Below are 22,376 nucleotides of genomic sequence, written 5' to 3' on the forward strand. Positions count from 1 at the left end.
TAACCCTAAAAGTTCATTTTAAATTTATGTGAAAAAAATTTGACCACAGATACTCTTTTTCATACACATACAGGAAGACCACCCAGAGTACATTATCAAATTATAAGTTTTGGAGAAATGTTTCATTGATTTGCTATTTTACTAGTACTAACTTAGACTTTAGCAATTTTAATATTCATCCCAGAATTGATCATTTTAAAGTCTCTTAAATGTCCTGAATATTTTTCCTTGTTTCTTTAACAAGGGATACTTAAATAAATATAACTCAGAAGTAAACAAATTTCACAACAAAAGACTCATAAACTGATACACTGAAGCTACAAAGACCATCACAGTTGAATCTCAGCATGCCACGACAGAGGGGCCTTAATGGTTTTATTAATGATTCAAAACAGTAGCGTGGCCAAACAGGTAGTTCCTATCTGGATCCACTGCCTCTAAGTTCAGACTCCCTTGACAACTAAAACTGGGAAAATTAATTTATGAAATAGTTCAGGGACCCAAGACTTGGGTAAAACCTACAGTACCTTGAGTTTACAGGTCTACTAACCTGAGGCCATGGACAGCAAGGAAAAGTTACATCTTTAGTATCTAGAAGAATGATCATTCAATTTTTGTCATTAATAGTTTCTGAGTAGGTTAAAAATCTTACCAATGAAAACTAATTCTCCAATAAGTAAAATATATAACAAATACCAACTGTTTCTTCTGCTTGTCAACAAAACTTCTATAGAGAAATACAAACATGCTGCAATTTTAAATTTCAAACTTTGAAAATTATGTCACCCTTGGTGGAGTTGACATTTTGTTATGTTTCATTAAACTAGCTCTCCTGCTGACAAACAAAATTGAAAGGAAAACATACATTGTTTACTATTAGAGGGTATATTTGCATATAAACTTGGGACTCAGATCACCCCAAATGGTTTCAATTATCATCTCCCTTACAAAAAAAGGGAAAGGCTATTACCCATCAACCTTCCCATTTTTTTTTCTTTTTTGTTTCTCAACTGTTTAAAGCACTTTAGTGACTGAGATCAAGACAGATTGAGGCATATTTCTTAAACATGTAAAAATAATTTTTTACTCCAAAAACAGGACTTGCCATTTCAACCTAGATTAATAAAAAACTTAAGGACTCACACTTTCAGCATTTAAACAAGCCTCTAGACAATTAGCAAAGGAAAGCAGAATTTAAATGACCAAAATCATACAACTACCTGCTTATAGACTTGGCACCTAATTTCAAATGTAATGATTTTTCTACTAAAGTCTACTAAATTCACTTAATTAATATGCATTAAAGAACAAGCTATTGTATGGTGCTTCAGAATACTAGAAGCAACTAGTGCATGTTTTTTACTTTAATGAGCAGTTGGCACATACCTCAGATGAGAGATGCATATTATATTCAAAAGTGATAAGCGGATAGGAAGTCTATGATAACACAACAAAAGGAAAGAGAAATTACGAACAAGCTATGAAAAGTTACCTTGGGAGGTCAAGTAGTATTCAAGAGGCAGTAATTTGGTCAATCAACACTGCTAACTGCCTTAAGAGAAAGATTAGAAGGCAAAACCAGATATTAAAAGGTAGACTATCGAATTTAAAATTTAACATTATGGCTATAATACCATGGAAAGTAGTATGATATGATGAGTAGTTCAGAAATATTCCCCTGGATACAAAGAACAAACGAGGAAAGCCCAGCAGCACTTAGGAGAACTGGCTCAAACCTGAGAAGTGCACCTAACGTTTAAGAAGTAGGGAAGCACCATTTTCATACTTTAGTGACAAGAACTATGTAAGTCTGTGACTATGCATGTATAGTGTAACAGAGATAAATTAATAACTTTGAACAATAATAAAGCACTATGAATCAAATTATATCATCATAGAAGTAAGTATAAATCTAAAAAGCAAAAATACACTGTCCTGCTAGTTATAACACATGCCTATAATCTCAGCAAGCTGAAGCAGGAAGATTACAAATTTGATGATAGACTTGGCTACAAAAAGGGGCTACAACTTTCCTAACCCCTTCCCATCTGCCTTTCCATCTTCTGTAATGAAATGTGTTCTCCTGCCTCATGACAGCATCAGAAACAAGGGAGCAGCTGACATGGACTGACACTTCTAACACTGTAAACCAAAATAAACCTTTCTTTTTTAAAACAATTTTGTCAGGTATTTTTTTCATGGCAACAAAGCATCTAACTTGGAAGATATATAACTTTTATTTCCTGTTTGATGAAAGTATCACTTTGGAAGTCTAAGTAATCAGAAATAAGGCAATGAACATGGCATATACAAAATTAGACACATTAATAAACTGCTTAATTAAAGAGAAACTCTAGGACAAAAGGGCAGTTGAACCCAAGAGGAATGAACAGAGAGAGACCACTCCAGACAAAAATCAAACTGAATATGACTGAGTGTAAAGGGCACAGCGGAGGAAGGCTCAACAGTTCGGCGAGCTGATTCCGTTTGTGTGGATGGTAGAATATAAGAAGTGGTCGATGGAAAGAATCCCAAGAAGCAGCTGACAAGCCTCAGGGAGGCATCCCAAAAAACACTTGGCTACAGCACAGCTTTTCAGAAAATACATGTTTACTGGTGTGGTAAGGATAATCAATCTGCTTGAAGCAGACTGACGGAAATCAGGTTTGGAAGAGTGCTATGACTTAATTTACAGGAAAATGTAAGCTGGTAAGCATTAAATTTACCAAGGACCCATTCAATTACTGTCTTAATGTATGAGTTACACAAGAAACCAAAAGCCCAGGATCCTTCGTGAATTTAGCACAGAACACAGCAAGTAACACTGAAGGACATTTCACTTAGGCAATGCTTAAGACTGATAAAAAAAAATGCATATACAGTAGATCTTTGTAGTGTGTAAAATATATTCAACCCCAAATAGTTCTGAATATGTTTTACTTGGCTACTTAAACTGTTGTTTCTTTAGACTTCCACTGATAACACAAATCTGTCTGCTCTTTAGATAAAAACTTATGAAACACTACTCCTTTTGACATGTAAATACAAGTGTGATATGGCTATTCTAGAGCCAGCAGGCCAAGGAGCCAAGCAATGTCTAAGTTCAATACTGAAAGGACATATTTCTTTCCTGGTATATTGATTTCATCCAAATGTTATGCCACCATACCACCACCTACAAACAAAAAATGATAAACTATAAGATAAACATCATTGCATAGCATTTCAGTAACCCTAAGGAATAATTAAGCCTACCAAATGTGGTTGGGAAAGCCTGGTTCAAGGAATGCTATCTAACCTAGTCTGACAAGGTTAAAAATGCGCTCCACTCAGAGGGCTGCACCAGTCAGGGCAACAAGCAGGCTTACAGCAGATCCACACCTACGCTTCTCCCTAAACCCTGCGCCCCCCCCCCGCCCCCAAGTCTCATCTCCACCTCTGCAGCAGAACACTTGCTAAGGTCTGCCTTTTCTCTCTGACCCTATCCCCAAGAGATCACAACATCCCCTCAAAGCTTCCTTCCTCCAACTCACCCCAGTATCGCAGCCTCCAACACTAGCAGACATTTCCTGGGAACACACGGGCTAAGCAGGCCAGAAAACAGGTAAGCCAGCTAAAGACTTTCATCCCTCCCTCCTCCCTGTCAAATCCAGTTTCCCAGTCTCACCCCCAACTCTGCAGCAGAACTCCTTGCTTCCTGTTCCCATGTCCTGTAGATCCATGTCCTGTGTATTCATTCCCCTTCTAAACTTCCTCCCCCAACTCATCACTCCATCTCATCCCCCAACTCGAGCAGGCTCAGACTATGCATGACAGAAAACCAGGTAGGCTACCTGTAGATTCTTCTCCCTCTGTTCCACAGATCCAATGTCCCAGCCTCAATCCCAGCTCTGTAATGGATCACCTGCTGCAGCCTTCCTTCCCCTCTACCCACATCTCCTATGGATCCCACAGATCTTCCTCTCCAACTTCCATCTCCCCACTTGTTGCTTTATCCCAGACCCCAACTCCAGCAAGTATTCCCTTCAAAGCCATCAAGAAAGCAGGAAGGCCATCTGTAGCTCTTCCCCTCCCCCTTATTTCCTCTAGACCCACCCCGCAGTCTCATTCCTAGAGCTATAGCAGAGCCTCTGTGGTGACCGCTGAACACCCACTTCCCCATTCCAAGAAGACAAAGTGAGCATATCTTTGTTGACCACTGTTCTCCTCAACCTCTAGCCTATGCCCACTCCCAAGTGTCAGCTCCTAGTACCCAGAAAAAACGTTTTACCTGGAACCCCCAGTGGCCACAACTATCAAGTCCATAGAAAATTTCCTACCAGGAAACACATAGGTATGACACTCCCTCAAAAATCCAGAGAAAAACAGAAACCAAGGAACAAAACACCCACCCAACAAAGCCAAATACAGAAATCAGCACCTATGCCTATAATCAACCCAATCCCAGATGCCTAGACACCAGTGTTAAAAATCACAATCAAAACAACACAGCCAGAGCAATACGTCCCTTCTAGAATCCAGCTATTCTACCACAGCAGGCCCTAAATATTCCAACATAGCTGAAGCACAATAAACCTTAAAACCACCTGTAAGAAGATTATAGAGGTCCAGAAGAAGTTAAGAAATCCTTTAAAGAAATCCAGGAAAAGACAACAGGAAAAGAAACAGTGTAAGAAAATGAATAAAACTCTCAATGACCTGAAGACTGAGAGAGAATCAATAAAGAAAACACACACTAAGGGAATTCTGGGAATGAAAAGTTTAGGAACTGAAACAGGAACTACAGAGGCAAGATTCATGAACAAAATACAAGTGCATCTTACACTCGGCAGAATAGCTATGATCAACGCAATAACACAAATGACAGCTTATACAGGCAAAGATGTGGAATGGGGAAACTTCACTCCTCCACTGCTGCTGGGAGTGCAAACCTGTACAGCCACCATGGAAATGAGAATGGTGGTTCCTGAGAAAGATGGAAATCCATCTACTTTAAGACCTAGCTATAGCACTTCTGGGCATATACCCAAAGGATGCTCCATCCTATGACAAGGACATTGCTCAACCATGCTCATTGCTGCTCTAGTCGTAACAGCCAGAGATTGGAAGCAACCTAAATATGTGATACATTTACACAATGGAGTTGTTAAAAAAAATTACATCAGACAATTTGCAGGCAAATGAATGGAACTAGAAATAAATCATTCTGAGTGAGGTAGCCCAGATCCAGAAAGGTAAATATGTTTGTTATGTATTCACTTATATGTGGATATTAACCATTAAATAAATGATAAGCAACCTACAATCTTTAGACCCAGAGAAGTTAAGTATGGAGGCAGGAACTAAAGGGGATGCGTGGATCTCCCTGAAAGGAGGAAATAGGAGTAGACTGGGGGCACTGCGAGATGCTAAAAGAGGACCAGGTAGGGATGGGGAAGGGAGATAAGGTTGAGGAAGAGAATGTGGGGAGAGACTGTTATGTGGAGGCCCCAAAATGTGAGCCTATTTCCACCCCATCTAAAGGTCAGAGAGTTGGAACTTCTGTTCCCTTCAAGGTTATAGTCTGTTTCCATCTCAAACAAAGGCCCTGCCTTGATTTAGGTCAGAGTTCTGCTTTCTCAAGGTTATTGTCAACAGGTGTGGCTAATATCTAGACCTTGATTTCAGGTATTAAAAAGTAGATCTGTTTCTACTTCAAACAAAAGTCTAAAGATCCAACTAAGTTCCTACTCCTTTAGGGAGATAACAACAGATTCCATCCTAGGAATGGTTTGCCTACAGAATGTTTTGATCTAGGGTATGAGTATTACTTGTCTTGTTCTAGAAACAGAATGTTTAACTAAGAATGTAGCCCACAACCTTCAACTGGTCCGTTCATTTCCTTGTATCATGCTAATACAGTTTTTTTTAAATCTTACTCCTACCTTTTAGGGTGGGGATATTTTAAGCAAATGGAAACTAAACGCAGGTGGTTTCAGTATTCACTGGCACTCCCTCCCATACCATCCTATGCTTCTGCTTGTTATTTTCACTCATATCCTCATTCTCTTTACTTATTTTTCTAATCCCCATGCCCCTACCCTGGTAAGCGGTATCCTTGTCCAAATTGGTCTCCAACACAGCTAGAATTAAGGGATGTTTGAGGTACATAGTGGAAATTTTGTAAAATACATGAAGGGGATCCTAATGAGGTTTCCTAATAATGGTGATAAAGTTCCTACTGGCCATCCCTTGTCACCAAGCAAGTCTACTGTGATGGCCAAATTTGAACAAAACTATTAACCACCCATTTTATGCCCTCTCCATGATCCCAAGTTCCCCCAAATTTCAGAAAAGAGTGGAACTCCACCATGGGTATGACTGATGAGGATAAGATTGATGATAGCCACTAACGACATGGCTAATGGCAGCTACTAAGTACACACCTCAACCACGCTTGATGTATTTTTAACTACTTTACTCTTCAATTCTGTACCTCCCCTCACTATAACCAATCAGGTTCAATGTCAGCTACCCCCAAACCCTCTGACAGGGCTGTGATCCACTTGTGGTTTTCCTTATATAAATCTCCAGGAGTAGTGACAATTCTCTCCTTTTCCGTGTTGGAAATAAAGAGATAACAAGTGTATACAGAAAAAAAAAAGAAGTTGGTCTCTGATTCTTGTGCCTACTCTTGGGTTTTTTTCCTTCTGTTGGGTTGCTTTGTCCCAACTCAATTGTCTTTGTTTTCTTTCTTTCTTTTTTTTTTTTTTTTGGTCTTGTTTGGTTCTTATCTCCTAGAAGCCTGTTCTTATCTAATGAGAAACAGAAAAGAAATTAATAGGGAGAGAAGGGGAGGTGGGGAGGGATTGGGAGGTGCAGAGGGAGAGGAAAATAAACAAGCTATATCATATGAAAAAAGACCGATTTTCAACAAGCAAAGAAATTAGTTCAAATAGGTCAAAACCTTTATAATAATCCTAAAAAAACACATTTTCTCCATTATACTTCCTTTCCCTCATAATTTAAAAGATCTTTTATTTCATGTTGTGCTGGGGATTGAACCTAGGGTCTTGTATAAACTAGGGAAATTCTCTACAAAAAAAAGTTACATCTTTTATATGTAACTTCCTGATTCATCTATTTTTTAATGCTTGTTTTAAACTTGGTGGGTTACACTGTAAATAAAACTAATACATCTTAAAAATAAATGATGTCAAGATTCTAGATACTTTGCTGGTACCATGTAGTTATTTTTGAAAATTCAGGCTTTTTTTTTTTTTGAAGTTTTCAAATTAGCTCCTACAAATCAGAATGGGCAGAGAATATAAACTATAAAAGGGTGGAACATCTACATGTTATAAGAATTTGAGTCAAAAACAAAAACACGGGTATTAAATGGATGAGTCAATACCAAGAGACTGTAAGTCTGACTAAATTAAGAAATAACAGAAGACATTTGTTCAATGTAAGCTGATAAAAAAAGAGAAAGAAAGACAGCAAGGTTAAAGATACAGTTTTACAAGAATAGACAGTAAGCTAAGTAAATACAATTTACAAACCATTCTAGCATATTGGTGGTGAAATTAATATTTACTTTGAAGGATATCTGTCCAGTTACAGTGGTTGAATAAATTGTGCAATACCTCATAGAAAGCAATACTACTGCCTTGGTTAGCGTTTCTATTGCTGCAACAAAACACCATGGTCAAAAAGCAAGTTGGGGAGAAAAGAGCTTACATGTCATCATTGCTGTTTGTCACTGAAGGAAGTCAGGACAGAAACAGGGCAGGATCTGAGCTGATGCAGAGCCCATGGCTTGCTTCCTCAACCCACCTTATAATAGAACCCAGGACCACCAGCCCACGGATGGTACCACTCACTATGGACTAGGCCCTCCCCCATTGATCACTAAATGAGAAAATGCCTTACAACTGGATCTCAAGGAGGCGTTTCCTCAGCTGAGGCTCCTTCCTCTGATGACTCTAGCCTATGTCAAGTTGACACCCCAAACCACCAATACATTAAAAGCGATAAAGAACCAAGTATCTCAGAAGATGTCACTGAAGACACTTCATCTCTAGCCATTATCGTACTTAAAAGTAACAACAAATGGCCCAGTGGAAGAAGACATCCTAAATCCTCCCACTTCCCTTAACTGTGAGAATGGTTTCTGACACATCAGAACATAAGTCTCTGTGTCTAAACTTAATGAAGCTATTTACAAAAACAAAAGATATTTGATTTTTAGAAACCATCTTGCTCAAAACAATTCCAACTCAGTCTTTAACATTCAGTTCCTCTGAAACCTTCTATAATTTTCCCTTTTCTAACTAAAACTAGTAAGTACACCTCCAAACTGCTGACCACTGATGAAGAGCTTCCCAACTAAAACTGTACTACCCTCATTTCTTCCACCCCACTGCAACCTCGGGAGCTTAGCCTGGTAGTTTTCATACCGCAAAATAAAGAAAGGGTGTGTGATGATCACCTCAATATAGAGCAATAGTTTTTCATTTACACACCATGTATATTACAACCATGTTAAGTGCTAAAACAAACTTAAATTAAGAAATTCAGTTATAATTTAAAGTGATAAATAGGAAAGCCAAGAAAATTTAAACATATATCCCAAAATTAACTATTGTGAATATTTTAACAAATTAAGTAACAAAACACATTGTACAAGTAGGTCTGGTACTAGCTACACAATAATTAGAAATGTTTTCCCTCCCAGACTTATTTCTTATCTCTAAAATAACGGGCAAATGATCTCTCAGATCTCAAGCAATTCTTACTGTTTATGACTGTAGCAATTTTAACTTAATACACATCTAGCACTTAGAAACGTTAAACGTTAGGTTTTCAGCTAGTGGTAATACATAATTATCTTTTCCTTAAAAGGACTGAATAAGCTACAATTTATAAGAAGCTTAAAAGGAAACCAAGAGTTGAGCTACAAGAGACTTATGACTTACGAAAGCCTATAGTTTTATTTTATTTTTGAAATCCATTGCAGAAACTTAATCAATTCTCTCTTTAAACGACTTGGACTTTTTTGTTTATTTAAGATTTTTCTCTAATCAGTGGGTATGAAGAGAAAGTAGTTGGCGATATCACATAGCACTGGGAAAAAAATGAAATAAATTTTCATATTTGAGGGTAGGCTGCACACATTTGTAATCTCGGCACTTGGGAGATATTTATCAGGACGGTGGGTTCACGGCCATCTTGGTCTACAGAGTTAAGTTCCAGGACGGCCTGAAGTCCACACTGGAGGGAGAGGCACAGAGAACATAAGAACTATGATGACCACAAACACTTCTAGAAAAATGATTAATAGATAAATTATAAAAATAAAATGCAAGCACCCAATAAAAACTAGCTGAAATTATACTAGAAAATAGTTTCAATCCTAAAAAAAAAAAAAGTCTTAAAATTAAGGTCATAATCTACAGTGTAGTGAAGTGTTTCAGGTTTTTTCTGTGTTTTTAATGATCAGAAAAACATGTTGACAATTACTTCCAAAATTTAGTTCCCAAGTCTTCTACATTTTTTGTCTTAAAGAACATAATATAAATTTTAACCACAATAAATTAAAAACTTAGCTGGACATGGTAGCATACAGATGTAATCCCAGTTCCTGGAGGGCTGTGGTGGAGGGATCAAGAGCTCGAGGCAGCAGGAAGGACAGAGTAAGTCCCATACTAGTTTAGTAATTAGCAAGAAATGGTGGCAAAAAGCATAAAGCAATTCCTTTAAGATAAGAAATTAGTTTTCTCTTTGAACAAGGCTAAACAACAGAAAGGAATAATTCTAGTGACAGAACACTTACACAGACATTCCCACAAGATTGAAGAATATGATGTATTTGTAATTAATCACTTATCATAAATATGGTTCAAGTCTTTGTAATGATAAAAATCTTTAAATATGACAAGCTAATGGAGTTTTGGCTTTGGTGGAAAAAAAAAATCTCCCAGTGTGACTTTCCTTCAAAAAAAAGAGCCAGGCGATGGTGGCGCACGCCTTTAATCCCAGCACTCGGGAGGCAGAGGCAGGCGGATCTCTGTGAGTTCGAGACCAGCCTGGTCTACAAGAGCTAGTTCCAGGACAGGCTCCAAAGCCACAGAGAAACCCTGTCTCGAAAAACCAAAAAAAGAAAGAAAGAAAGAAAGGAAGGAAGGAAGGAAGGAAGGAAGGAAGGAAGGAAGGAAGGAAGGAAGGAAGAAAGAAAGAAAGAAAGAAAGAAAGAAAGAAAGAAAGAAAGAAAGAAAGAAAGAAAGCAGAAAACAGAAGGTGACCTTGCTTTTCAAAAGTAGATCGTGGCATTAGAGCCAATAATCAAATAAAGATTACAAACACCAGTTGAGCGCGACACAGTGTGAAGGACAAGCAGATAATTCACATAACTGTGATTATTAAAGACTATTTATCACAGAGATAAAAATGTGAAGTTTGCTTTAAAAGGTAAACACAGAGTTGTATCTTAGTAGTCAAACCCTTCCTTTAGCATTTCAAACATAGTAAAACTAAAACCTTATGGTGCTAAGTATACACGGCAGGCATCAACTGTTGAAAACCTACAATGAAATATACATAAAACAGAATCTGCTAAAGGTTCCTCGTGACATGCTTGCTGGCTGCACTGGTAAGGGTTTCCTTTCCTTTCTTTCCTAGTGCCCATCCACATTAACCAACTCTTCATCATCCAAACCTCTGCACCCAAGAACTTGCTGCAAAGATACTATCACTGCCATTCAGCAGGTATTCGAACCTGTGACATGTACGGCAGAGTAACTATAAATATGAACCAACAGTTGTAAATTTATATAAAATATGACAGGTTTTTAAAATGTGATTTCTCTTGTAACTCAAATACAAAGTTGTTGAGCATAAACAAAAAGACAATATCTCATCAAAAGTCCTATTTTTCCTCTGAAAAAAGATGTCTGTGCTGATTAACGCATTAGTGGTGGTGAAGAAGTGACATGGAGAGATGGTCTTTGGGTTGGCTGACCATATGAAAGGGAAGATTAGAGATTTTACAGCTCCCATGGAAGTAAAGTTTCAGCTGTAAGCAAGAGTCATTACAAGCACATGGGAGGGTGATGGAGGAAGGTCATTGGTTAATTAATAAAGAAACTGCTTGGCCCTGGTAGGTTAGAACATAGGTGGGTAGAGTGAACAGAACAGAATGCTGGGAGGAAGAGGAAGTGAGGTAAGACGCCTCAGACAGATGCCATGCCGCTCTTCTCTAGGGCAGACGCAATGAAGCTTCAACCCAGGATGGATGTAGGCTAGAATCTTCCTGGTAAGCGCACCTCGTGGTGCTACACACATTAATAGAAATGGGCCAAGCAGTGTTTATATGAGGCAGCCGGGAGCTGGGTGGCAGGAACGCAGCCCCGCAGCTCCTACTACAGGAGGGGAGAGAGACAACTGCTGGAGACCAAGGGGAAAAGGCAGGGTGCCACAGGCTTGGAACTAGTGTGAAAAAGAAAGCCTACAGTAATGAAGGAATTCCAGTTCAGGGCTCCACATCTCCATCTCCTTCTAACTCATCACCCTTACTTCATGCCCATGCCCAGACTTAAATGATTAATACTCTGGTATAAAGGAATCTCTTCCCTGGATACATTTAAGGCAAAAGAGGCACTATGGAATCTACACTGTGACTCACTGTAGCAGTGAAAGAAGTTGAGCACTTGCCTTAGAAATGCCAACCATACTATGCCTAACAGTAATGACTAATTCCTGTAATACTATTTGTTATGTTATCAACTAGACTTGGGAAGATTTTCCAAAAGTAAGTATATAACAGCTATAAAAATTACTACTTTTTTTTTGTGGTTATAGAAGTTATAAAAGTAAATCTGCTGGCCTGGCCTGTCACCTGGGTACCCTGTCCCTTTAAGTGACAAGCTCTGTCCACTCCCAATCTCCCCACTCCAGCCAGGCAAACGGATCTCCCACCATTCTGTCTATCATTCTTCTAGAGAGGCAGCTTCTGCCTCTCTCCCTTCTCCCCTATCCCCTTCTTTCTTCTCCTTCTCCCCAACCCCAAAATAAACTTTATACCCAAGCACTCTCTGCATGGCCCATCTATCTGTATACCACCCGCCCATGGGACCAGCCCACTGCCACCCCTTGTGGGACCAGCCTGGGGTCATGTGCACCATGAATGATAACAATAGGGCCTGAATTTAGGGTCTTCCACATGCTGCACTAGGCAAGTACTCTGCCATTGAGTTATCTATCTCCAGCCTACGTGGAAATTGGGTAGAGTACATTGTCCAGGCTGGCCTTACACTCTATAGTACAGGCTAGCTTGAATCAGTGATCCTTTTGCCTCAATCACTAGAGTAGCTAGGATTTTAAGTTTGAACCAACAGGACTAACAAAAATAATCTGATTATTTCATATTATAATATTATTTGTATAAGAAAATGGTCTTTAATCTTTAACATTGGATTAAACTTGTGAAATCTAATTCTTTTATAAGCTAAAAATTATCAAATTAAACAATAATCAGCCTGGCTAAGTAGCACAGTGGAACAGGAAAACAGGCTTAGAAGTCAAATTCTGTCACTGCTATCTATTTCTTCGGACAAGTTCCTCTAATTTTGTTGTGCCTCAGTCTATAAAATGGAATTTAAAAGAACACAAAACCCCAGAACTTACATACTTCATAAGGATTTCCGTGAAGTTCACTTTTAGAATACCTGATAAATTCCAACTGCTAAATAAACTTAGCTATTACAGTTACTGATGAAAAGTAAAAGTCAATTTTGATCACCTGTAGTGCTTTGAAAGTCTTTGACTTTATGAACTCTTAGTTTTCTTCCTGCTGCTGTGATAGCCTGACAAAAGTAACTCGGGGAAGCCAGGGCTTATTGGCATGCAGTTCTAGCTGCAGTCTAGCTGTGCAGAGAAGGAAGGGGCAGGAAGTGAAGTCAAGATCACCCAGCAGGGAACCAACACACTCAGGCTAGCGATCACCTTGTTTTCTCCTTCCTGTGGAACACTTCACCTACAGAGAGGGGGGCCTTCATACCACAATTAAGGTTAATTTTCTTAGGAAAAACTGAAATTGCTCTCCCTTTTCCCCAAACCTTACACTTTATGCCAGAAAACCACAAATGATATCCCATCTACTTTAATAATAGAATTACTCTTTCAGTTTAATTTAAGTGTTATGAAGGTACAACTGAGATTATTGGCGCCTGAGGTATATTTTTCTCAGAACTTGAAGCAGAGTACTTTGTGGCAGTCACACTGTGGACCCAACAATAATAGCAAGGTTGCAGAATACAATCTAACATACAAAAATCAGGACCTCACACCAGCATAGACCAAGACCTTGCCTTTGAAACTATCTGTTTAGCTGAAGATACATCACAGTGGTAGAGCACCTTCATACTATTAAAGTCTTAGGCTTATTCTTCAGCATCGAACAAAACAACAACAGCATTTTTATATCAGTATTCCATAAAAAGTAAAAGATTTATGTGTCTAAGAAGATAAGCCAGACACACACCAATCCCAATTTGAGAGAAATTGGAAAGGAATCACCACAAACTGGACATCAACCTGGTCTCCATAAGAAGCATCAAGCCAGCAAGGACTATGGTGTGAGACCCTCCCTGCCCTAAAAACAGAAAGATAAAATATGAGCTAAACTAAAAGATAGATGACCAAAGCAGAGAGCAAAATAAACGGAAGACATTCCAGGTTCACGGCCAGGCAAGACTAAACATTGTCATGACATGAATCCTCTTCAGCATGATCCACACCAACTTATCACCAAGCAAAGTCATGGGAAGAAGGGCTGGAGAGATGGCTCTGTAGCTAAAAATATACAACGCTCTTGCAGAGAACCACAGTGTGGTTTCTAGTATTCACTGCAGACAGACCATAGGCCTGTAACTTTCTACGAAGGGATCTAATGCCAACAGTCTCCTTGGGCACCTGCACTCAAGCACACATATACAGAGACAAATAATTAAAAATAATAAATCTCCAAAATTATGGAAAATTATTCAATAAATTAAAAAACTAATTCCAAAATTTATAAAGACAAAAAAGAAAATACTGAAGAAAAAGTTAGAAGAATGACATTAATAGATTTCAAGTCTTATTATAACACTTTAGTACTCAAAAAAGTGCAGTCCTGACAAAAAGACAAATTAACACAATAGGATATGAAGGCCAGATATAGGCCTACAAAAATTTACTTGACTGAACTTTGACAGTGAAGAATATCAGAAAAACAAAAAAGAAAAGTCAGTCTTTTCGAAAAAATGATATTAGAACAACTATTTCACATTGAAAATGAAACTAGACATACACTTACTCTCTTACAAAAATTTATTTGAAACATCATAGGTGTAAAAGACAAAACTTAGAGTCCCTATAAGACAACACAGAAGACAACTTGTTGACCTTGGGTATAGCACAGATTTTCTAGACCTAACAATAAGGCCAAGTCCATTCATTAGAGAAAAAAAAGTAGTTGAGGGGGCTGGAGACATGGATCAGTGGTGAAGAGCAAGAACTGCGCCCCAGAGGGCCATGGTTTGATTCCCAACACCCATAGCGCAGATCCCAGTTGTTTGTGACCCCAGTCTGGAGAATCTTAGGCCCTCTTCTAACCTTCACAGTCATCAGGCATGCATGTGGTACACATGTATGCATGCAGACAACCCACCCAGAAACATAAATTTCAAAACCAAAACAACAAAAGTATTTAAAAATAATTTAGTCAATCTGAGTACGGTAGTCCACCCTGTTGGGTAAAAGTTTCCTCAGATACTGAAACATTACATTCTTTAGGGAAGAAACTTTCAAACACAAAGGTAAACAACTCAAAATAGCTTTAGAAAGCCCAGGAACTGACCAGATTCACTAGGCCTCCCCTGGGCAGAGTAGGCAATAAAGCTGAAGCGTCCCCCTCAGACAGAAGGAAGCCAGGCTTCAAAGAAGACTCAGACTAGCCAAACTGCAAAGACTTGAGCCCACAACAGCTGCCTGAAGAAACAGAAGCCTGCCACACTGCCTGGAAAAGGTTTAGACCAACTGATGCACCTGAAACAGACACTCCCCAACCTGCTGAACTGTCTGCAAGCTGTGAAGAGTGCTCCAAATTCCCAACTTTGTGGACTGTCATCTATGCTGCTGGGGGAGGGGTCTGGTGATACAACTGTCTTAAGAGTCATTTCTGCTCCTGTGAGCAAGCCCACACCATATTCCATAAGTAACCCCAAGAGAACTCACCAAGTTGGACTTTGGTGTTATCTCTATTTAGGTCTGTCATGGGCTCCCTATCTGGAATGAGAAGACTTGTGTTTCCCCAGGAAAAGTTTTGACACATAACACACTCCTGAAATTCACGTACCATGATGGCAGAGTGCTTGACTGGCAAGTACAAGCCCTGGGTCTGTCTTAGAATAAAGAAAAGAGAGGGATAGAAGAAACAGTAGGAAAGGAAAAAGAAAACTATCAAGACACAAAGACATGGGGAAATAACCTTAAATAGTTATTACAGAGCAGAAGACAGTCTGCAAGGGTTATGGTTCCAATTATACAACATTCTGGAAAGTTTTGATTACAGTGAAAAATATCATGGGTTGCCAGAGAAAGGGAAAGAAGAAGTATAAATTAGTAAAGCATTGAGACTTCCAGGGGAGTTAAAATAATCTTACATAATAATAATAGAGACAGAGAATGATCAATACATCCAAACCCACAAAAAGTATATTAAAAACGAGTCCTGGGCTGGTGACATGACTCAGTAGACAAAGGTGCTTGCCACTGCCATCAAACCTGATAAACTGAGTTCTATCCCCTGAATCCATGTGGTGGAAGAAAATCAGCTCCCACTAGATGCCCTTTGACTGTCATATGCACGCTAAGGTGGAAGTGCACACAAGCAAACATGTTTTTTAAAAAACGATTCCTAATACAGAAATAGACTCGGGGCGCCAGGCGGTGGTGGCGCACACCTTTAATCCCAGCACTTGGGAGGCAGAGGCAGGCGGATCTCTGTGAGTTCGAGACCAGCCTGGTCTACAAGAGCTAGTTCCAGGACAGGCTCCAAAACCACAGAGAAACCCTGTCTCGAAAAAAAAAAAAAAAAAGGAAATAGACTCGGGGTGATTATAACATATCAATTGTACGGAATATACGATTCTGAGATGGGCACAGTGACACATGCCTATAATCACAGCACAGTGGAAACTGAGACAGGAGGATCACAAGTTCAAAACCAGTGTGGGCTACACAGCCAGAACCTATCTCCAAAAGTAAAATGAGACAGGAGGATCAAAAGTTCAAAACCAGTGTGGACGCCGGGCGATGGGAGGCAGAGGCAGGCAGATCTCTGTGAGTTCGAGACCAGCCTGGTCTACAAGAGCTAGTTCCAGGACAGGCTCCAAAGCCACAGAGAAACCCTATCTCGAAAAACCAAAAAAAAAAAAAAAAACCAGTGTGGACTATACAGCCAGAACCTATCTCCAAAAGTAAAATGTTTTTTTGTTTTGTTTTGTTTTTTGAGAGAGGGTTTCTCTGTAGCTTTGGAGCCTACCCTGGAACTCACTCGGTAGACCAGGTTGGTTGTGAACTCACAGAAATCCTCCTGCCTCTGGCTCCCAACTGCTAGTATAAAAGGCGTGGGCTACCACCACCCGACAATAATTTTATTTTTTAAAAAAGGATAGGTCAGCTACACCATACGGCAACACCCATACCTGAAAGCAGCTGGACAGCAAAAATAAGACTTTACTTGTGGGTTTAAAAAAGAGACAAAAACATGCAATTAGCAGATAGGGAGGTGGAGGTCGATCTGGAGAAAAGCAAGGGAAAAGGGGTAAATATGATCAAATCTGCTGTATGAAATTCTTAATGAGTAAAAATATATTATTTTTAAGACAATGAGGAGATATACCACAATGCTGAAAGCTACAGATAATGGGAAGGACATGTAAAACAACTGAAACTTAGGCACACTAAGCTAATCTGAAGCTCCTTTTTTAAAAATACCTTTCAGGGCCAGAGAGGTTGGTGCGAGAGAATTGTCTGTATTCTGTCAATCATGTTTTAAGTAAACGCTGATTGGCCAGGCAGGAAATATAGGCGGGTCAACCAGACAGGAAGTAGAGGTGGGGCAATGAGAACAGGAGTATTCTGAGAAGGAAGCTCTTTTGCAGTCCAGCCCAGACCACCAAAGAAGCAACACGTGACCTGCCCCGCTGTGAATGGTACCGAGCCCTGTGGCTAGCATAGATTAGATAAGAACAATAGGCTAATAAGAGGCCTGAGCTAATGGGCCTATCAGTTTTATATCTAATGTAGACTCTGTGTGATTTTTTTTTGGGGGGGGGGGGCTTACTGGCTGTGGGAACTGGGTAGGATGGAAACCCCAAACAAGCCTGGCCTTCATGTTACAAGAGGTGGCTTAGTTGTTAAGGAGAGTGCTATTTTCTCAGGGGACCCTCATTCAATTCCCGGAAGCTGTGACTACTAACAACTACTTGTAACTCCAGTTCCAGGGAATCCGACCTCCTCTTACGGCCTCTGCAGGCACTGCATACACATACATGCAGGAAAAACACCAACATACATAAAAAATAATTAGTTAATTAAAAATTAATTGGGTTAAAAAACAAAAGCTTCAAGGGGCTGGAGGTGGCTCAGAAGTTAAGAGCACTTTGTTGCTCTTCAGAGGATGGAGATTGGTTCAGAACACTCACATATGGATTCAGATTCACTTCACAAGGACTTGAAAACTGTTGTTTTACTATAAATCCTGAGCAGATGGTAAAGTATGGTTTGTCCTCTCTAAAATTCATGGTAGAGTTTAGCTTCCATTGCATTAAGAGGGTAGAAGCTTAACAGAACTCATGTTTCAGAGTATTGTCATTGAGATGTGATTACAAATAGTTAAGGTCATCACAATAGAGTCCCTATATTAAATCAAGGAAAGAAGGAAACGAGAGAATGCATGCGTTCACAAACCACACACACACACACACACACACACACCCCTCTCGCCCATCTCTTGCCATATGATTACCTGAAACACCTCACTACTGCCAGCAAAGTCATCATCACTAGATGAGGTCCATCAACCTTGGCCCAAGACTGTGAACCAAAACATCCGTTTCTCAGAATTTACACAATATGTGGTGCCATACTATTAGCGATGGAGAAGAGAATAAAACAAGTGGTATATAAAGAGAGAAAAGTAGTTTACGTTTTAGGGTTCTTTCTACAAAGGTGCTCATGGGACAAGCTGAATTAACCAATTAGTAACTGGGGAAATAACAAGTCTCAATACAAGCATCCACTAGGTCTCTTGAAGGACAAAAAGAGCAAGGAAGAATCTCAGTAAAAGTAAGTCAGAAAACTTCAGAAGAAACTTAAATCTCTGGCACTGCATGTTTAATGCTAAAACCTCCTTAGAATCTGTCTTTCAAATTGCATGTCTGATTTTCATTCAAAAGCATAAGAACTTCTAATGAATACATCCCATTTTCCACTATGTATGACGTGAAGACTTCTTATTTAAGACTTAATTACAGAATTTATTTGAAATAAAATTCTGAGTTGGGAGTGATAGCTCATACAATAAGCCCAGCACTTGGGATACTGAAGTAGGATAGTAGGTCAGCCTAAGCTATTGAGTAAGAACATGTTTCAAAGAACAAACAAGCAAGCACAGACTCTGAAATTTCACTACACGATAGTGGGGTCCAAATATACATTTTTACTAAGAATCATTGGTTTGGGTTTTTTTTTGTTATTTGTTTGTTTTGAGGTTGAATCTCACCACATAGACCTGAGTAGCATGGAATTCACTGTATACTAGGCTGGCCTCAAACTCACAGGTGCCATGCTGGGATTAAAGGGCTGCACCACCATGCCTAGACATTCTTAAGTAAAAGTATCCTAACACTCTTTCCAGTTTCATGAGAAGCCACCTATTCTATGACTCCCCCATTTAGACTCAATTCATTGATCTGTGCTGTATGTATTTCTCTCCTAACGTGTAGCACAACACATTATCTTTGCCCATCAGTAGGTCCTCACCAACTGACTATAGCAAAGCTTTCCCTCCCTACAGCTAGCTAACAGCAGTTAATAACTATAAACTGCTACATGGAATAAACAAGCCAGGGAACATGCACAACTCAACATGCTAGCTCTACTTTACTGTTCTCTCACGAATCAGCATGAATACAATTTCCAACATGACAAAGAGTAGTATACCTTTAATAAATTTTCTATAGACTACTTTCACAAACTGAAAGCCAAATATAAAGACAAAGGTTCTAAGACCACCCACATCATGTATAAAAATATTTTTTTAAAAAAGAGAATGAGGTTAAAGAAAAAAAAATGGAGCTAAGAGCCAAGGAAAACAAATCTTAATCAGAAATAGCTATATATTATGAAACAAAGTAGTAAATCATTGAATGTAAGAATCAGAAGATGACTGAAAGACTAACTCTACTTTTGTAAAGAATCTAGAACTTATTATTTTTTTAAAATAATTTTTAAGCCGGGTGGTGGTGGCGCATGCCTTTAATCCCAGCACTCGGGAGGCAGAGGCAGGTGGATCTCTGTGAGTTCGAGGCCAGCCTGGTCTACAAGAGCTAGTTCCAGGACAGGAACCAAAAAGCTATGGAGAAACCCTGTCTCAAAAAATCCAAAAAAAAAAAAAAAATAATAATAATAATAACAATTTTTAAGTATTTTACTTGTATTTTATATACCTTGACGTTTTGCTTGCATGTATGTCTGTGTGAGGGTGTTGGATACCCTGGAACAGAAATTACAGTTGTGAGCTGCCATGTGTGCGCTAGGAATTGTACTCAGATCCTCTGGAAAGGCAGCCAGTGCTCTTAATCGCTGAGCCATCTCTCCAGCGAATCTAGAACTTCTTACAGAGCTGAGGAATCTTACCAAAATCACATAACTAATGGGAAGACTCTGGGTCTTCAGAGTTCATGGAAGGTGCTGACTGTATGGTTAGCAATTTAAAAAATAAAAACTGTTAATTCAACTAAGCTACATCCTAAATTCAGCCCATCCTCACTAAATTCAATTCTCAGGATTCCAAGCATTGACTGCAATTACATACACAAACATGATCAATTCTATAGCTGTGAACAACTAACTTCAGTCAAACAACTCAAAAACAAGGTCAATGTCACAGTGAAGACAATTAACTACCCAGCCTGACATTGTAAAAATCACCGTAAGATTAGCTGGAAATATACCTACTTCTTTGTAGCTGGCAGAGTAGTTTTACAGATCTCAGAATGCAGGGAACACATTCTGATCCAACTTCTCTGTGACTAGAATGTATTGAAAATTTTTATTGATATTCTATCGTGAACTTTCTAGATTAAGAAGTCAAAAACTCACTTTACATTTAAGAAAGTGAGACCAAGTTCATTAGACATCACCTCAAGTATATCATTGCCTGTTTCTACACTCTGCATTCTTCCTTCTGAAAAATTTGAAGTGGTGGGAAGGTTGGCTAGATTTTGATTCCTTCCAGTTCTAATGTTCCCTTTCTAATTTCATTATGCCAAATGAAAACAGAACTCTCTTAAGGAAGTTAAGTCATATTATGCAGAGGTACAAAACATTTTTTAAAAAAAAAATCTAAAAGAAATGTAAGTCACCTGGTAGAGTGCAACAGGAACCAGATGAGATTTTATTCTCAAGAAAGTTCGAAAGTCCTTCTAAAATCATCACACACAACAGCTAAAACTGGCAATACTTGACTCTGAAAAACAGACATGGCCAAACTGGGAGTGGTGGCACTTGCCTTTGATCCCAACACTCAGGAAGCAGTGGCAGAGATATCTCTGAATTAGAGGACAGTCTGTTGGACACAGAAGGTGACATGGCCAAATGAAGCAAGAATCAAACATGGAAGTGTCTGCGGATGAGGGTTTGAAATCTTTCGTGTCAGCTGTCTGTTCAACTTTCCCAGAACCCTGTGATCTTGGAAACATCGAGTCTGCTTTCAAAATCCTCTTATGTTCCAGAACCACTTGCCCTCCTCCCATTTTCCTAGAAAGCAAAACCTAGGCCTGTCAAAATTCCATTGTTCATTTCATAAGTTAACTTCCGAACTGTGTGATCAGTCAACACCCACTGCTTCTTAACTAAAGTTGATGAAAATTTCCTTCTATGTCCCTAAACTTTATCCTGCTTTCAGCCTAAAACAGCTCAGGAACTCTGAGGATGGCTGACCTCACAGTAAAACACCCTCTGCTTACTGCCTACCATACTCTTTTCCATCCTATCTTCCCACACCAGGCTCTCTATGAAATCTTTTTCACCTAACCTTTAAGACACTTGCAAATATTATGGCTGAAGCTATTCTCTCTGCTGCAATTGCTCTTTTCTCAAAACAATACCTTTACAAATTTTCTTTCCGATTAAATCTGTTAATACTCAACTTGGATATTTTCTTTTTAGAAATGACATTATTTCCAGTTCTCAAATAGTAGAGTTTTAAGAAAAGCCAATTTCATCTTACGTGCCTAGCGTTGCTTGTCTCCAAGAAAGATACAGTCAGTGTTCAAAAGGTACTTCTATATTCTTAAAATCTTGGTCACAAGTCCGCAGCGGGAAAGGTGACGAAGGTGACAGGGACAGGTGAAGAGCTGAGCAAGGTCATCTGGGGGCCACCTGTGCCACAGGCCACGAGCGATGGGGGCTACCTAGACAGGGCACTCCGACAGACCCGCCCCTCCCGCGACCCCACGGGTCCATGCCGTGGCCGCGCGCACTCCGGGCAGGTGGGGGTCCCGCCGGTTCACCCCAACGCTCCCGCAGGTTCCATTCAGCGCAGCGGCATCAACCGACTCTTTCACGGACTGACCTCCCCGCCCTTTCCTCCCGACGGCCGTCACTCTGGTCCTCACAGGAGGACTCACCATAACGCCGGGACAGGTCGTGAGACCGACACTCGAGAGCCGCCGGCAGCGTCCTGAATCTCCCCGTCCAGGGTCGGCAGAACGGACCTCTCCAAACCGCGAGGGAAAAGGTCTTCCGGCTCTGCCGGAAGTCCTGCCCGCGCGGGACAGGAAGTTCCTCCCTCTCCTGACCGCCAGCGACCCCACGCCACGCAGGGAGGAGGCGACGCAAGGCGTCCTCTAAAGCGACTTCCGCGGGGGCCAGGCTGGGGCGGGGGGCGGGGCTGACCTTGAGAGTGCAAGGGCGCAGGCGCGCAGGTAGGTGGGGGGGGGCGGAGTGCCGCGCCCGCTGGGTTCCTAGGTAGGCTGGGCGCTCTGCCCCGAGCTGGGGGATCCCTCTGGGTGGGAGCTGACCTCGCACCACCCTCTCGGTTGGGCGAGGATAAAGCGTGACCCGTG

At 40.1% G+C, this 22,376-nt stretch overlaps 1 protein-coding gene across 4 annotated transcripts in view; it reads right to left on the reverse strand.

Annotated features, from left to right (window-relative positions):
• Positions 1–22,069, reverse strand: part of Tmem161b (transmembrane protein 161B) — an 84,307-nt gene extending 62,238 nt beyond the window's left edge. For 3 of the 4 annotated variants that reach the window (XM_057789632.1, XM_057789631.1, XM_057789634.1), the window contains exon 1: positions 21,939–22,052. Coding sequence is in view for 1 of the 4 variants with exons in the window: in XM_057789630.1 (XP_057645613.1) it covers positions 21,939–21,941 (3 nt within the window). In the remaining 3 variants the exon portion in view is untranslated. Of the gene's footprint in view, positions 1–21,938 lie in introns of all 4 variants that reach the window. The other variant, XM_057789630.1, reaches the window with a different exon arrangement.
• Between the last annotated feature and the right edge of the window lie 307 nt (positions 22,070–22,376).

The sequence above is a fragment of the Chionomys nivalis genome, chromosome 15, assembly GCF_950005125.1.
Source record: "Chionomys nivalis chromosome 15, mChiNiv1.1, whole genome shotgun sequence".
NCBI lineage: Eukaryota > Metazoa > Chordata > Mammalia > Rodentia > Cricetidae > Chionomys > Chionomys nivalis.